We start from the raw sequence: 18,609 nt of genomic DNA, 5'->3' as shown, positions 1-18,609 counted from the left end.
CCCATTCCCATGCCCATCCATACAAAATATATAATAAAGTAAACTTTGTATCCTGTATGAAAAATGTTCAATTTTTTGGGGAGATTCCAAAATACAGAGGGGATGTGGCACTGATATTTAAAAAGGGACCGTTAAAAATGTCAAATTTTGAGGGGAATTCTGTTTTATAGAGGGATTCGGATTTGAAATCATGTTCTATGATGATATTTATAAAGGGACTGAAAAATGTCCATTTGTGGGAACATTCCACCGGAGGGTGGGGGGTGGGAGGTGGGGGTCCGATTTTGATATTTAACAAGGAATGGAATCATGTTCTGCTTTGGTTCCGGTTTTTAGGTGTTTCACTGTACTTTGGCTCTATTAAGTAGAAGTATATCATTTGCCATTTAAACACTTGAAAGCAAGGAACAATTTCAAAATCTTTGTGTAATCAATTACCTAAAACTTACATTGATCAGATGTTTTGATGACTGAGTACAGTATTTCCAGCTGATATTAAAAGTGGAAGCGAAATAAAATAATTTACTTCAAATCATTATTACGAGCGTAGGAAGGTGCCAAAAAGTTTGTGTGTGTGTGTGTGGGGGGGGGGGGGGGGGATACCCACAGATATATATGTATAAATACATGAAAACCACCGCTGCTGCTACAAATTTTTGTTTTTGTGGGTTTTTTTTTTATACACCTACTTGATTAAGTGACTTGCGGAACCGTATAATGGTTGACGTAAAAGTCATTTGATGGTTTATGAACGTTGTGAATTTTCATTAATGTTGTGTCCCGTTTGTGCCTGGGGAGGGATAAAGCTTACTAGTGTTGTATGGAGAAATGCATTTACACTGAACGACTATTTGCAACTAAATTTGGTGGGAAGCATTCTTGACCCATGGAGAAACAAAGTCATTCCGACCCCTGTCCCCCTCCGAAGAAAATGGGTATTGTGCATTCTCTCAGTATGGTAGGTGGTGTAAACAGTGTTCTTCGCTGACTGTTTAAGCCCACGTGCCTCTTGTTAATAATTATTATTATTTTAAAAATTGTTGATAAAAAAAACAGTAAATCAAAACCAAGTTTGCCGTAATTTATGTCCCAATAAAAAAAACGTTGGTCACCGCCTTCGGTGTTGTAGCTATTTTGCCACCCGACATACGTGACAGGCTGGTAGCATTCTGGGTTCGCATTGCGCTACCGGCTCCAACCCAGAGCGAGTTTAACGACTCAATGGGTAGGTGTAAAGCCACTGCACCAACTTATCTTTCACTAACCTATAAATGGGCGGGACGTAGCCCAATGGTGAAGCGCTGGGCTGATGCGTTGTCGGTTTGAGATCGATCCCCGTTGGTGTACCCATTGGGCTATTTGTCGTTCCAACCAGTGCACCACGACCGGTATATCAAAGGCCGTGGTATGTGCTATCCTGTCTGTGGGATGGTGCATATAAAATATCATTGCTACTAATGGAAAAATGTAGTGGGTTTTTATCTCTAAAAAGTTCGTTTTGTTTTAACGACACCACTGGAACACATTTATTAATTAATCATCGGCTATTGGATGTTAAACGTTTGGTAATTCTGACATTTTTGTCATCAGGGGAAACCCGCTACATTTTTCATAATGCAGCAAGGTATCTTTTATATGCACTTTCCCACAGAAAGGAAAGCACATACCACGGTATTTGTCCAGTTGTGGTGCACTGGTTGGAACGAGAAAACCTTTTCTCTGACACTATATACATGTCAAAATTAACAAATGTTTGACATCCAATAGCCTTGATTAATAAATCAATGTGTTTTAGTAGTGGTGTTTGTGGTAACTTTAAAAAATAAATAACTACTAACCCACTATCCTGAACAGACTTGGGTAGCCCAGATAGCTGAAGTGTGTGCCTACGACAGCGTGCTTTAATGCTAATTGGATGTAAGCACGAAAATAAATATTAACAGATAATTATTGGTCAACAGGTTGCTTCCATGATGTATGTCACTAAAAACCGTTTCCTTACGCTGTCTCCACTAAAATGTGTTCCATTTTTTATAAACATATTTATTTATAATACCTTTGCGTATGTATGCTGCTGAACTGTATTTTCGTGTATGTTATGAAATCGGTAATACTCTATTGGATTAGAACAGTGTTGTCTATGTATAGTAGGGTCTGCAGTGTTCTCGCTACTCCATTTAATTTTTTGCTTTTCGTTGTTGTTTTTTTTGAAGGGTGTGTTGCCGCGCGGCCGCCCTCCTTTAATTTCACCCAGCGAGAACACTGGTCTGACTACATTGCAGTTTCATACACAAGAACAAGGTTGCTACACATGAAAGCAATAAAAGCGAACTTTATACAGGGGGGCGGGACGTAGCCCAGTGGTAAAGCGCTCGCCCGATGCGCGGTCGGCCTGGGATCGATCCCCGTCGGTCGGCCTTTTGGTATATTTCTCGTTCCAGCCAGTGCATCACGACTTATATATCAAAGGACGTGGTATATGCAATCCTGTCTGTGGGATGGTGCATATAAAAGATCCCTTGCTACTAATGGATGTTTTGTTGTTGCGGTTTTTCTCTGTGAGACTGTACATTGTATGTCAAAATTACTAACACTAAAATGTTTGAAATCCAATAGACGATGATTAATAAATCTATGTTCTCAAGTGTTGTCATTAAACAAAACAGACTTTTAACTCTTTTTTACATTACCATTGTTAACATGTATGTGAGACGTTCAAACAGGGTTTGATAAAAAAAATTGTGTACTCTTGTATCCATATATTGAGAGATTTTGTTTACTCGCATTTTAATAAACTAATCCATGTTTTACAAAAAAGACGGAACAAACGTGTTTCTTATTTCTTTATTTCGAAGATGACGTACTAATTGTAATTTTTTTTTGATGAAAGGCATGCATAGGTGTCGGAAAATAAGGCATTCCCCCCCCCCCCCCCTGCCCCCAACACACACACACACACACACACACACACACACATCCCCCAGCTAGAACTCCAGTTAATATATAGCTGCCGCCCTCCCCCAGTTGGTGTCGTCTGCTGATGCTGTCTCGTGACGAGGACGGGATTTAACTCAGTCGGTTGAGCGCTCGCTTGAGGTGCCTGCGTCGGTGGATCCGTTCAACTGATTCGGGGTTTTTTTCTTCTCGTTCTAACCAGTGCACCACAACTGTTCAAAGGCCGTTGTATGTGCTTTCTTGTCTGTGGGAAAATGCATATAAAAGATCCCTTGCTGCATTAATTTTTTTTTAGCGGGTTTCCTCTATTGACTACGAGTCAGAATTACTAACATTCCTCCCCAAAAATCCCCCGCCCCCCCCCCCCCCCCCCCGCTTCCTACGCAATTGCCACATACGCTATATAGAAGCATATAGGGCCTAACGTTTATAGTTGGTGTCTGCGACTGTGTGGGCTGTTACAGGAGGACGATTGTGTCTAAATTTCACAAAACTAGTTTTACATAATAATTGAACAGGTCGTAAATGCTCTAAATGTCACACAGTCAACAGACAGGAAATGGAAATTCCAGTTTTATCAGTCACTTCCACCGTATGCCTACTTTGTACGCATAGGCGTACGGGCTCCCATTTTTGTTATGGGGGGAGGGGCTGGCTTTTGCCGGAATTAAACGAAAATGGCCGAATGTGGATAACATTCATATTAGCATTACTGCCAAACAGGTTGCAAAGTAAAGTTTGTTTTATTTAACGACGCCACTAGAGCACATTGATTTTTTTATCTTATCATCGGCTATTGGACGTCAAACATATGGTCATTTTGACACTGTTTTGAAGAGGAAACCCGCTGTCGCCACATAGGCTAATCTTTTTTCGACAGGCAGCAAGGGATCTTTTATTTGCGCTTCCCACAGGCAGGATAGCACAAACCATGGCCTTTGTTGAACCAGTTATGGATCACTGGTCGGTGCAAGTGGTTTACACCTACTCATTGAGCCTTGCGGAGCACTCACTCAGGGTTTGGAGTCGGTATCTGGATTAAAAATCCCATGCCTCGACTGGGATCCGAACCCAGTACCTACCAGCCTGTAGACCGATGGCCTGCCACGACGCCACCGAGGCCGGTAGGTTGCAAATGAATGACTACACATTTTTACACGGATTATAACTAATTTTGAGGGTAGAATGATGGAAATACATGATTAAAAGGTCTCGGGTTAGCACATTTTACTTGAATATCTGTAAATTGTCAATCTAATTAAAATTAGCTCCACTATTACATGTGGATCTAAAGACAGCCAGTTGGAGCTCATGTCCACCAATCAAAACCTTACTTGCAGAATCCTGCCAGTGATTTAAAAATAATTTGAAAACATTCCGAATTATCCTGAGGGTATACGACATGTTTCGTGTGAATTACGAATGCCTTAAAACATGTTTTATTTTATAAAATAAATAATTTGTAATGTAAAACTGAAGACTGATTTAGTTTTTTTTAATTTTATAAATAAATAAATAATTTTTAATGTAAAATTGAAGAGTGATAACCCACTCCGTACGTATTGGTATGGTTCGCTGTACTGCGGCCACTAAAATAGACTCGCCCGATATTTTTAGAATTTGTATGCTCCCAAATAACGTTATAAAAGGCGAAGTGTGATTGGTCAATATTTAAATTATTATTTACAGACGAAATGTTACTTGGACATTGGGGACTACGCAGTGTTGTTAGTTTTAAATCACTGGCAGGATTCTGCAAGTAAGGTTTTGATTGGTGGACATGAGCTCCAACTGGCTGTCTTTAGATCCACATGTAATAGTGGAGCTAATTTTAATTAGATTGATAAATGTTTTGCCCGAATTTGAGGTTTTGCTCCAGCACTGAGAAGGGGGGGGGGGGGGTGGGGGGGGGTGGGTGTGTGTGTGCAGTTCACCCCCAAGCCCCCCCCCCCCCCCCCGTCTCGTACGCTTATGTTTGTACGCATTTGGGGCGGGACGTAGCCCAGTGGTAAAACGCTTGCTTGAAGCGCGGTCGGTTTAGGATCGATCTCCGTAAGTGGGTCTAGTGGGCTATTTCTCTTTGCAGCTAGTGCACCACGACTTGAATATCAAAGGCCGTGGTATGTGCTATCCTGCCTGTGGGATTGTGCATATAAAAGATCCCTTGGTACTAATGGAAAAATATAGCGGGTTTCCTCTCTAAGACTAAATGTATAAATTACAAAATGTCAAATAGCCCATGATTAATAACTAAATGTGCTCTAGTGGTGTCGTTAAACAAAACAAACTTTTTTTTGTTACGCATTTATAGTCCATCGCACAAGGGACACCTTTTTTTTCATACTATGGAATTTACTACATGTTATTTATTTCTGAGCCGATTGTTTTCTAACTTGCACAAAATATTATTCTTTTTTGGTTATTTTCAAACACTTTTTCTTTGTTTCTTACATCAAATAAAACAGAAATAATTGACTTTTTGTTTTGTTTTATTTTTTTTGTAGGAGGATGGGACGGACTATAAGTATGAATGAAATTCTAGTACATTGTTTAAATACATTTATTTGCTATACTAATAAACAGTTTTGGGATTGGCCAACAGACAGGTCTGTTAGTACCCGAAAGTAAGCTTCATTATCTACAACATATATAGACAGTACCACAAACTAAATACATTTGTAATACAGTTTGATCTTTGCCGCCATAATCAGTATTGAGTAAAATATAAAATCACAGAAAACAGATTTTGCACGCATGAACAATATTATTAGTATTCACAATAGTGTAAGTTAAATACATAGTCAGATCTATGCTCTCAGAAATCGCAGCATAGTGTAGAATTCCACCTCCAATAAAAAATACCCAACAACAACAAACTCCCCCACACAACCCCCCAAAAACCCCCAAACAAACAAACTCCCCAACCCCACCCCCCCAACAAACAAACCTAAACAAACAACCCAACAACAACAACAAATAACAACAACGACAACAAACAAAAAACAACAACAGATTTTGCACTAGACACCTACCACAAATTAAATACACTTATTATTTTTTTTATCTTTGTTGCCATAATCAGTATTGTGCAAAATCTAAAAATTACAGAAAACAGATTTTGCACTCGGGAATTATATTAGCAACAGTATATTATACACAACAGTTTTAAAGACATACTGTCACAGATTTAAGAACCTTATGTCTCTAAAAATGGATAATAAATGAAAATTACATTAAAATTTGGAAATCAAATCTAGCTATCGCATCATCGTAACTGAACCAAGATGGAGTGAAATCCATGTCAACCCTGTTGATAATATTTGTTTTTGAATTATATACCATTGCCATAATTCAATTATTTTTACGAAATATCATTAATAAGTGGAGTATGGTGACTATGTAGATGGTTGAATAAAGTACATTTAGGGACAAATCAAATTTATATATTTTTTAGGTAATACCTTCTTAGGCTATTTAATAGGTCAATGATCTGTGACAATATGCCTTTAAGGTGTATTCCGATCTATGTTCTCACAATTCGCATTACGGTGAAGAATCCGACAGAAAAACTTATTTTGCACTGGACGTTTATTTAACTAACAGCACTTGATGAACTTTGATGCTGGAGTCTGTTGTTAACTGTTACGTTAAGTAGCACGCACAGGTCATCTAGTACAACGTCAAGTAGCACGCGCAGGTCATCTAGTACAGCAGGTTCTTAGATAAGTGAGCACAAAATTCTGAAAATAAAAATGAAACATTTTTTTTTATCTATCCTAATTCATACCTTTGTTTGACACCAAATAGCCGATCTCTATTTTTGTAACGGGCGATACGCTGCCCAGTGGTAAAGCGCTCGCTTGATGTGCGGTCAGTTTAGGATCGATCCCCGTCGGTGGGCTCATTGTTTCTATTTCTCGTTCCAGCCAGCGCATCACGATTGGTATATCAAATGCAGTGGTATGTGCTATCCTGTCTGCGGGATGGTGCATATAAAAGATCCTTTGCTACTACTGGAAATCTGTAGCGGGTTTCCTCTGAGACTATATGTCAAAATGACCACATATTTGATATTCAATAGCCGTTGATTAATAAATCAATGTGCTCTAGTGGTGCCGTTATAGATAGATAGATAGATTGATGGATAGATATATAGATAAAATAAATAAATAACTAAACAAAATAAAATAAAATAAAATAATAGCTGGTTAACAAACAAACTGACAAACAAACAAACAGACAAATTATAGATGATAGTTAGATAGTTATATAGATAGACAGAGGTAGATAGATAGATAGATAGATAGATAGAAACATAGATAGACAAAAAGAAGAAGAAGTAAAAATAGAAATTAGCTAGCTAGTGAACAAAGAGACAGACAGATAGGCAGGCAGGCATGCAGGCATGCAGGCATGCAGGCAGGCAGGCAGGCAGGCGGGCAGGCAGACAGGCAGGAAGACATGCAGACAGACCGACAAACATAAAACAAACAAATTATAAATATATATATATATATAGATAGATAAATAGATAGATATATAGATAGATAGATAGGTAGATAGATAGATATATAGATAGATGGATGGATGGATGGATGGATGGATGGATGGATGGATAGTAACAAACAAACAAACAAACGAATACAGAGTCAGTCAGTCACTCTTACCTTTGTAGTCAATGGATGAATGGATGATGGATGATGGATGAATGGATAGTAACAAACAAACAAACAAACGAATACAGAGTCAGTCAGTCACTCTTACCTTTGTAGTCAATGGATGGATGGATGATGAATGGATGGATAGTAACAAACAAACAAACAAACAAACAAACGAATACAGAGTCAGTCAGTCACTCTTACCTTTGTAGTCAATGGATGGATGGATGGATGATGGATGGATGGTTATAACAAACAAATAAACAAATGAAGAGTCAGTCAGTCACTGTTACCTTTGTAGTCAATGGATGGATGATGGATAGATGGATAGTAACAAACAAACAAATAAACGAATACACAGTCAGTCAGTCTTACCTTTGTAGTCAATGGATGAATGGATGATGGATGGATGGATAGTAACAAACAAACAAACGAATACACAGTCAGTCAGTCACTCTTACCTTTGTAGTCAATGGATGGATGGATGATGGATGGATGGATAGTAGCACACAAACAAACAAACGAATACAGAGTCAGTCAGTCACTCTTACCTTTGTAGTCAATGGATGGATGGATGATGGATGGATGGTTATAACAAACAAATAAACAAATGAAGAGCCAGTCAGTCACTGTTACCTTTGTAGTCAATGGATGGATGATGGATAGATGGATAGTAACAAACAAACAAATAAACGAATACTCAGTCAGTCACTCTTACCTTTGTAGTCAATGGATGGATGGATGATGGATGGATGGTTATAACAAACAAATAAACAAATGAAGAGCCAGTCAGTCACTGTTACCTTTGTAGTCAATGGATGGATGATGGATAGATGGATAGTAACAAACAAACAAATAAACGAATACTCAGTCAGTCACTCTTACCTTTGTAGTCAATGGATGGATGGATGGATGGATAGTAACAAACAAACAAACAAACGAATACAGAGTCAGTCAGTCACTGTTACCTTTGTAGTCAATGGATGGATGATGGATAGATGGATAGTAACAAACAAACAAATAAACGAATACTCAGTCAGTCACTCTTACCTTTGTAGTCAATGGATGGATGGATGGATGGATAGTAACAAACAAACAAACAAACGAATACAGAGTCAGTCAGTCACTGTTACCTTTGTAGTCAATGGATGGATGATGGATAGATGGATAGTAACAAACAAACAAATAAACGAATACAGAGTCAGTCAGTCACTCTTACCTTTGTAGTCAATGGATGGATGGATGATGGATGGATGGTTATAACAAACAAATAAACAAATGAAGAGCCAGTCAGTCACTGTTACCTTTGTAGTCAATGGATGGATGATGGATAGATGGATAGTAACAAACAAACAAATAAACGAATACTCAGTCAGTCACTCTTACCTTTGTAGTCAATGGATGGATGGATAGTAACAAACAAACAAATAAACGAATACAGAGTCAGTCAGTCAGTCACTCTTACCTTTGTAGTCAATGGATGGATGGATGGATGGATAGTAACAAACAAACAAACAAACGAATACAGAGTCAGTCAGTCAGTCACTCTTACCTTTGTAGTCAATGGATGGATGGATGATGGATGGATGGTTATAACAAACAAATAAACAAATGAAGAGTCAGTCAGTCACTGTTACCTTTGTAGTCAATCTTTCCGTTTCCGTCTGTATCAGCGTCTTTCATCATCAGTTCCACTTCCTCCGTCGTTAGATTATCTCCTACGTGTATTAGAGGAGACACATTCAGCGAAGTCTTTCACATCAGGGCCGTACCCTGATCAAAATCCTAGGTTGGGGGGGGGGGGGGGGCACTACTTTTTATAAACAAATGAAACACTATACAAATTAAACCCTGAGATGTGTATGCTATTTTCTGGAGTTAAAAAAAGAAAAGAAGAACAAAAAAGTGAGATTCTCATGGGGGCAAATGCCCCCTCTCCCACCCCATCCTCCGGATGGTACGGCCCTGCATATACTGATACTATTGTGAGAAAGAATTCGGGCTGACATGGTGAAATGTTATTGGGGTTGAAAAGAAAGGAATGTATGTTGACCAACATCTGAGTAAATTTTAAACTACGGCTATTTGTCGTGTAAAGGCTTATATAGACGAGGATGTGGTGCGTGCACTCCCAATATACCCAATTAAAGGGACATACCCTAGTTTTTAAACACTAAGGCATATTTTAACTATTAGAGCCGTTTTTTGATAACTGAAATCATACTTTACTTAGATTTTATTGTTTAGATTATCTATTTCCGTACATCCAAAGTGTTTTTGGTAATCCTGGTGTTTCTAATATCACAAAATGCATTTCTCATATTTTTAAAAACGCACGTGTGTCTGACAAGTAACAGTTATGCAGTCGACTTTTAGTCTATTTTTAGAAGGTATTTCACCGTTTCAAAGTCACAGACTCATGTTTCACTCAATTGTAGCTTTATCCAAATGTGTTACAGGTTTGTAGATTAACTAAACTTAGTGTGCATTTTCGTGGGATGACACTAGGGTCTATCTCTTTAACAATTATAAGTTTGCAAACGCACACATCGCTCGCATCCAGTTTAGACACTACCATTGAAACTAATGTTTTTTTTGTTTTTAGCCAGACCGCACGCACGCACGCGCCGCATCCAGTTTATATGAGCCTTTATATACATTTGGTCGACATAGTGAGAGAAAAAGAGGAAGCCCGATGCTGCCACCACAAAGGCTACTCCTGTCGATAAAGCCCTTTGCACCCACTTAAAACATCCTTTAAAATCACTGTAGGGGACACCAACATGGACACGGGGCAAGTTCAAAGCAGACTTGGCAGCAACATCTGCCTTTTTGTTACCCTTAATGCCAACATGGCTGGGTACCCAACAAAATATAACATCTTTACTGGCAATTGATAAAAAGACACACTTTCGTATCACCATCCCAACTAAGGGATGCTCCAATTTCATGTACTGTAAAGCTTGGAGACACGAAAGTGAGTCTGTAAAAATAATATATTTGGATGCACATGAATCCTTAATCTGTTCCAGAGCTTTAATGATTGCCCAAATTTCAACAGTAAAGATTGATGCTGAAACGGGCAGTCACATGGAAATTATTGCGTCTGATGGAAAAACTGTAGCACAAGCCACAGAATTCCCATCCCGTGATCCATCTGTGTAAACAGGAATGTAATCACAATACCTGTCTTGATTTCCATGAAATGTTGTTTATAAATAACTGCATCTGTGCGATCTTTCTTTAGATGCACAAGATCAAATACAATTTTTGGTGGTTTGATACACTAAGGTGGCAAAATAAAATATGAAGGTGTTTTCAAAATGTCTGTTAAATCAATGTTGGAAACTAATAAAAACTGCTTAATGCGAAGACCAAATGTTCGAATCGCATTTGCCAAGCACAAAGCATCCATTAGTCGGGGGCGAGACGTAGCCCAGTGGTACAGCGCTCGCTTGCTGCGCGGTCGGTCTGGGATCGATCCCCGTCGGTGGGCCCATTGGGCTATTTCTCGTTTCAGCCAGTGCACCGCGACTGGTATATCAAAAGATCCCTTGCTGCTAACAGAAAAGAGTAGCCCATGAAGTGGCGACAGCGGGTTTCCTCTCAATATCTGTGTGGTACTTAACCATAAGTCCGACGCCATATAACCGTAAATAAAATGTGTTGAGTGCGTCGTTAAATAAAACATTTCCTTTCCACTGAATTAGTCAACGATAGCGCCGAGTCGCCGACGCGACGGTCTTGTCGGTGTTACGCATGTTCTAACGACATATAACGCAAGTTCTTACAAAACTATGATTCAAATTCTGACGTAATATGATGCTAAACAAAAAACAAAAACTCCTCCAGTCATATATTAGTCTCTTTTTTGCCCAACACGCGCCTACCAGGGCCGGATTTAGACCTTGGGGGGCCCGGGGCACTTCAGGTTTGAGGGCCCCATAACATAGAAATTAAATTACATGATACCCTGTCTTTCTATTTTCTGATGCCCCCCCCCCCCTCCCCCCACACTTTGTTTATTCTTTTTCATAATAAAACTAATTTTATAATTATTGCATTTTTTTTTAATAAAGGAAATCCTTAGTCTGGGGGGCCCCTCTGGCATGGGGGCACGGGGCAATTGCCCCCTTATAAATCCGGCACTGGCGCCTACCTCACCTTCTCAAGCCAAATATCCTATTCAGTACTGACTCCATATGTACTACTAATTATTAAGTAACGTCACGCAATAGCACCCTCATCTTCATAACTCAAGGCTAATATTCGTTCCTCGTATTCAGCCTTGATACATGTAGTCAAGATTACGAATATCCACTACTAGCACCCTCTATTGGAAGAAAATTTGTAACACCGATTATGTCCCTTACACGATGACATCGCTGACCAATCACAGCATCGGTAACATGTGACAATCTTGAAAGCACTATCAAAAATTAACCGCCGAAACCTTTTTTTTAACATATCGTGACAAACACGACACGTTTCCACGGACGCTGACGCTGCCATCTTACAATAACAAGGGAATCTATAAGGAGCGTTGCGATTCGTTGCAATCAGATCTCATCGCATCCAATGAAATTTAAGCATTTTGTGGCACGATTTCTTGACTACATGCATCAAGGCTGAATACGAGGAACGAATATTAGCCTTGATTTATGAAGATGTAGGACCCTCGGCTAGCGATGATTACCTTCCCATTAACTAGTTGGAGGTCTTGTGTCCAATACTCCTCCACGAGTCCAAAATATTGGACTGGCAGAGGCGGATCTAGGGGTGGGGTGGGGTGGGGGACAGGGGCCCGGCCCCCCCTAAATCTTTGCGATAGTTATAATTTTATTATATATTAAGGTTCATTTTTTTACGACACCCTCGAAACCTCTCCCAAAGTTACCTTGGCATTCCACCTCAAGTCACTAGCCCCCCCCCCCCCCCCCCCCCTGGATTTTCCGGATCCGCCACTGACTGAAGTACTCGAGGGTCAAACGCGACCCGAACCAGAGTACCCGACACTTACACTAGATGATGAGATTACGAAATAAAGTAAAATAGCATTATGCATCTTAAATCCAGCGCTGAACATGGATGCCAGATCAAACCATTGTATTGCATTTAGAAACCGGTTGATATGTTCAGCGTTGTGAAGGACGGATGGCCAGTTTAAAAAGAGAAACTAGCGCATGATCATATAATTATTGTATAACTTGTATTGATGATTAGTTACTAGTGAAATTAAATGTCTTACCTTTGAAGGGTACTCTTAGTCCTGTGTACGGATTCGAGTCCTGCTAGACTCGGCCCACTGAGCACTCGACTACTCGTGGAGAGCTTAGTGTCCAACTCAATCTGATTAAAATTAGCTCTACTGGTCTACCAGTAGATCCAACAGCATTGCGAGGACTCCCATGTGCAGGTGACATTACATCTATAAACAACAATTTAAATATCGACCAATTACACTTCGCCTTTTATAGCGTATAAATTCTAAAAATATCGGGCGAGACTATTTATGTAATAGGCGAACTTGTTGGTCTATTTCAACATTAAAAAACAGGGGGAAAAGTGCAGTAATAAACTCTGGATTGTATACCAGTATAAAGAGATTGTATGGCTATACTATCACGGTTATGTTTTTGTTCGTCTTGAAACGAATTTTATATAAAATTTTATATTGAAATTAGTTTCCGGCATACTTCGTAATTCACCCGAATCATTTCGTATTCCGGAATGTTTTCAAATTATTTTCAAATCACTGGCATGATTTTACAAGTAAGGTTTTGATTGGTCGAATGAAAGGTCAACTAGACATGAGCTCCAACGGGGTGCTGTTAGATCCGCAGGTAATAGTAATTAACCAGTGGAGCTAATTTTAATTAGATTGTGTCCAACTTACCAACTGACGTCATAATCTCGCGAAACTCGGCAGCGTCAATGACGCCATCGCCGTTCTTATCAAAGACATTGAACGCTTCGAGTAGTTCCGGATCTTCCGGTGTCGGCTTCGACATGTTCGTTTTCAGTATGAATGTCTCAAAGTTGTGGTAATCGACATATCCACTTTCTGAAGAAAAACAAGACTTGTTCCTGTTTTGCAAGTTATACACATCTGTAGACTGGGTTGTGATTGGTTAAGAAATAGAGAGAGAGAGAGAGAGAGAGAGAGAGAGAGAGAGAGAGAGAGAGAGAGAGAGAGAGAGAGAGAGAGAGAGAGAGAGAGAGAGAGAGAGAGAGAGAGAGAGAGAGAGAGAGAGAGAGGGAGAGAGGAGAGAGAGAGAGAGAGAGAGAGAGAGAGGAGAGAGAGAGAGAGAGAGAGAGAGAGAGAGAGAGAGAGAGAGAGAGAGAGAGAGAGAGAGAGAGAGAGAGAGAGAGAGAGAGAGAGAGAGAGAGAGATAGACTGGCGTAGGAAGGTGCCAAAAAGTGTGTGTGTGTGGGGGGGGGGGGGGGCATACATCTATTAATACATGTATAAATATATAAAAAACCATTGCTGCTACTACAAAGTGAGGGACACATGCCCCCTGTCCACACACACCCCGCTTCCTACGCCCGCGGTAATTATGTAAATTTATTATGTAAAAATATGTTTATGTCTATAGGATATTGCTTTGGCAAATAAATGAATTGAAATGAATTGACATAATTGAATTAAACTCCAACTAGTTACCGTCTGTGTCGAGTTCCCGGAGAAACGAGCCGAGTTGTTTATCGCTGGCCACCATAAAGTACGCCCTGATCACGGTAGACAACTCTTGCTTCGACAGTTTGCCGTCGCCGTCCGAGTCGAACATTTTAAATGTTGCCATGATATCTAAGGAAGGAAGGAAATGTTTTATTTAACGACGCACTCAACACATTTTATTTATGGCTATATGGCGTCGGATATATGGTTAAGGACCACACAGATACTGAGGGAGGAAACCCGCTATCGTCACTTCATGGGTTACTCTTTTCGATTAGCAGCAGGGGATCTCTTATATGCACCATCCCATAGACAGGATAGCACATACCACGGCCTTTGGTGTACCAGTCGTGGTGCACTGGCTGGAGCGAGAAATAGCGCAATGGGTCCACTGACGGGGATCGATCCCAACCAGACCGCGCCTCAGGCGAGCGCTTTACCATTGGGCTACGCCTCGCCCTCACCTATGATATCTGAGAGAAAATAAACAAGAGTACTGGTCAGGTACATGATACGCCCGTCAGGAGTTTGATGGAAAACCACAGATATTAATGAATATGTTACGAGTATGATTCATTTCTAATATTATGTGAATTGTTTTACAATGTGGATGAACAGTTTGTTTTGGACCAACTACTGACGATACTGTATCCATTGAAGAAGGTGCTGTCTGATTAATGAAGTTATTGTTCTTTATTTGGTGACACAGTTATATTGGCAGAGAAACAGTTTATGTATGTAACGTTAACAACACAGTGACCCAGTAATTGTATGTGACAGTCTGTCATCCCAATTTGTTCCTACATGTGAGGTTTGATGGTTCTGTATGCATCTGTATGCAAGATATGATCAAGACAAGGATTTACTGTTATGTGCAGTAGACCGTGAAAAGAAGGTCGCAGTGATCTAGTAATAGTACGTGACACACCACCATCCCAAGTTGTTCCTACGTGTGAGGTTTGATGGTCCTGTATGCATCTGTTTGCAAGATACGGTCCGGACAAGAAAACGTTAACAGACGGACGTACGGACGGAGGGATGGACGGGCGGACGGACGGACAACGCCATACCATAATACGACCAATCTTAGACGGGCGTATAAATAGAAATAAAGAAAGAAAGAAGAAAAACTTTATTAATGAACGAATGAATAGATGGACGGATGGATGAATGGAAAGATGGATGGCTGGCTGGAGGGATTTGATGGATGGATGAATTGGGTGGACGGATGGACGGACGGACGGACGAATGAATGGATGGATTTACCGATGGACTGAGGGACGGATGGTTAACGTTTGTTTTGTTTAACGGCACCACTAGAGCACATTGATTTATTAATCGTCGGTTATTGGATGTCAAACATTTGGTTATTCTGACATAGTCTTAGAGAGGAAACCCGCTATATTTTTCCATTACAAGCAAGGGATCTTTTATATGCACCATCATACAGACTGCAACGAGTAATAGCCCAATGGGTCCACCGACGTGGATCGATCCCACACCGACCGCGCATCAGGCGAGCGCTTTACCACTGGGCTACGTCCCGCCCCTGGACGGATGGAGGGGAAATAAACAAATTGAGATATGAATGTTTTATCGACATCCTAGAATCAACCTCATTACTAGGAGCTGTTACATATTATTATGCAGTTTAATATGATTTCTTTTCTTTTTCTTTTCTTCTGTTTTTGTTGTTGGTTGTTTGTTTGTTTTGTTTTGTTTATTATTTTTATTTTTGTTCTGTTGTTTTGTGTTTAAATTATTATTATTATTTTATTAAACAGTATTAAAAGGAGAGAAAAGAGAGAGAGAAATAATATTAATGATTTAATTTTATACCTGCCTTTTCTTCATCCCCAATTCCTTCCTGAAACAAAAACAGACAAAATCTAAATCAATTTGGGTGAGGTTGTTTCTAACATAAGTGTGTGTGTGTGTGTGTGTGTGTGTGTGTGTGTGTGTGTGTGTGTGTGTGTGTGTGTGTGTGAGAGATATTGGGGTATACTACTCTACAAAATACCAAATCAGACTGAGTTATCACTGATTAGGTTATTTTGACATACGATACATTGTGTTAGTTTGTTTTGTTTTACGACATAACTAGAGCACATTGATTAATTAATCATCGGCTATTTGGTATTTCTGACACATAGTCATCAGAGGAAACCCGATTTTTTTTTTAATGCAGCAAGGGATATTTTTTATGCACTTCCCCACAAACAGAAAAACACATACCACGGCCGTGATCCAGTTGTGGTAAACTGAATGGGACGAGAAAAAACCCCAATCAGTTGAATGGATCCATCGAGGTGGTTCGATCCTGCGACGCAAACACCTCAAGCGAGCATCCAACGCGATATATTGTGATATAGGTGCTCTGTATCGCGATAGGTATCGTAATAGTATACCCTGTTCCAGCAAATATTGTAAGTGTTTCAGCTACACGTAAAAACCCCAACCCGGGAGAACTCTTTTAGAAAAAAGAAGTTCTAATGAGATTGAGAAAGACAGAGAGACAGAGACAGAGAGAGAGAGAGAGAGAGAGAGAGAGAGAGAGAGAGAGAGAGAGAGAGAGAGAGAGAGAGAGAGAGAGAGAGAGAAAGAGAGAGAATCCACTGTCATCACGCCATGGGCTACGTTTTTTGATTAGCAGCAGCAAAGGTACTGTTATATGCATGCACCATACCATATTATTATAATACAAGATCGTACGTACCACGGAATTTGTTACACCAGTTATGGAGCATGGCTGCAGCGGGAAATAGCCCAATGGGAATCGAAATTAGCTAATTGTTATTAAAGCATATTCGTCGGAAGCGATGTGTGAATCGGAGGTATCGGCTTACACCTTGCCCCCCCCCACCCCCCCCCCCTCAAATTTAAAAGCGAAATACCAATAAAAACGTCTGCTCCCTCCCCCGTTGCTGTCATCTTACGACGCCCATGCTAAAGTAAACGTATATAAACTTACCGCCATGTTGGGTGTGTGTCGTAACTACCTGTGATACTTTCGTCTTACATTCCCTATAGTTGAAGATAAGCGGTTTTAATACATGTACGAAGTCACCAACCGCCACAAAACAGCATACATAACTCATTATAGTCTGTCAAAGCGTTCCGCATGTTTTGGTTGTCAAATGGAGTTAATATACCGTTAGACTTAGGATTTAGAGCACAAAGCCAGTTAATGTACAAGGTCGGACTGAAGGGATGGTGTCACAATGAAAACAACCAGGGGCACTAGCGTAGCCAGGGGGTGGGGAGGGGGGTGGGGGTGGGGGGGGGCAACCCACACTATGTAAGTATGTATTGATGTATGTATACCGGCCTCGGTGGTGTCGTGGTTAGGCCATCGGTCAACAGGCTGGTAGGTACAGGGTTAGGCATGGGATTTGTAATCCAGATACCGACTCCAAACCCTGAGTGAGTGCTCCGCAAGGCTCAATGGGTAGGTGTAAACCACTTGCACCGACCAGTGATCCATAACTGGTTCAACAAAGGCCATGGTTTGTGCTATCCTGCCTGTGGGAAGCGCAACTAAAAGATCCCTTGCTGCTAATCGGAAAGAGTAGCCCATGAAATGGCGACAGCGGGTTTTCTCTTTAAATCTGTGTGGTCCTTAACCATATGTCTGACGCCATATAACCGTAAATAAAATGTGTTGAGTGCGTCGTTAAATAAAACATTTCTTCTTCCTTTCTTTTGATATATGTATGTATGTATGTATGTATGTATGTATATATATATGTATGTATGTATGTATGATTTTATAAAATTTAATACAGTACATTGGGCTATTTCTCACTCCAGCCAGTACACCACGACTGGTACATCAAAGGCCGTGGTATGTGCTATCCTGTCTATGGGATGGTGCATATAAAAGATCCCTTGCTGCTAATCGAAAAGAGTAGCCCATGAAGTGGCGAAAGCCGGTTTCCTTCCTCAATATCTGTGTGATCCTTAACCATATGTCCGACGCCATATAACCGTAAATAAAATGTGTTGAGTGCGTCGTTAAATAAAACACTTCCTTCCTCAAATAATTGAACAGAACAATAGTTCAAGATCCATGGGTTTTCTTTTAAAATGCAGAAAGGATTTAAGAAAATAATTTCAAACTTCACGAGCAGACGACGTACAGCACTAGGGGTGAAACTATATAATAATAATAATATTTATATTTGTAGTATGACCAATGTTTTCACAATTACTTGCTCATATCAATAGAACATTGATATTATTTTCAAAAATTTTTTTTTACTCTTTTATGTTAAAGCCGCAGACCCTAGTTTTAACCCGTAAAAAATATGGACA

The 18,609-nt window shown here is 40.0% G+C and overlaps 1 protein-coding gene across 2 annotated transcripts; it reads right to left on the bottom strand.

Moving 5' to 3' along the window:
• Positions 1 to 6,290: 6,290 nt before the first annotated feature.
• LOC121376987 (calmodulin-A-like) lies at positions 6,291 to 17,415 on the bottom strand. 2 transcript variants are annotated; one of them, XM_041504806.1, is made up of 6 exons: positions 17,267 to 17,408; positions 16,135 to 16,162; positions 14,281 to 14,424; positions 13,510 to 13,677; positions 9,251 to 9,331; positions 6,291 to 6,695 (listed from the first exon to the last, which is right to left on the bottom strand). In XM_041504806.1, the coding sequence occupies exons 1-6, from the start codon at positions 17,270 to 17,272 to the stop codon at positions 6,658 to 6,660; spliced, it is 465 nt and encodes a 154-aa protein (XP_041360740.1). In that variant the 5' UTR covers positions 17,273 to 17,408; the 3' UTR covers positions 6,291 to 6,657. The 2 variants fall into 2 exon arrangements, with proteins under 2 accessions (XP_041360740.1, XP_041360741.1); XM_041504807.1 differs by lacking the exon at positions 9,251 to 9,331 and having other exon boundaries at positions 17,267 to 17,415.
• Between the last annotated feature and the right edge of the window lie 1,194 nt (positions 17,416 to 18,609).

Source organism: Gigantopelta aegis, chromosome 7 (genome assembly GCF_016097555.1).
Source record: "Gigantopelta aegis isolate Gae_Host chromosome 7, Gae_host_genome, whole genome shotgun sequence".
Classification (NCBI taxonomy): domain Eukaryota; kingdom Metazoa; phylum Mollusca; class Gastropoda; order Neomphalida; family Peltospiridae; genus Gigantopelta; species Gigantopelta aegis.
Note: the sequence above shows the minus strand (reverse complement) of the source record. Positions and strands in the feature narration are given on the sequence as shown.

What these genes read in the sequence shown, in the direction of transcription:
- LOC121376987 (XM_041504806.1), bottom strand. An exon ending in TGGGGATGAAGAAAAGGCAG is followed by an intron (nt 14,425 to 16,134) that starts GTATAAAATTAA and finishes TTCCTTCCTTAG; the next exon opens with ATATCATGGCAACATTTAAA. An exon ending in CGAGATTATGACGTCAGTTG is followed by an intron (nt 9,332 to 13,509) that starts GTAAGTTGGACA and finishes TAATACACGTAG; the next exon opens with GAGATAATCTAACGACGGAG.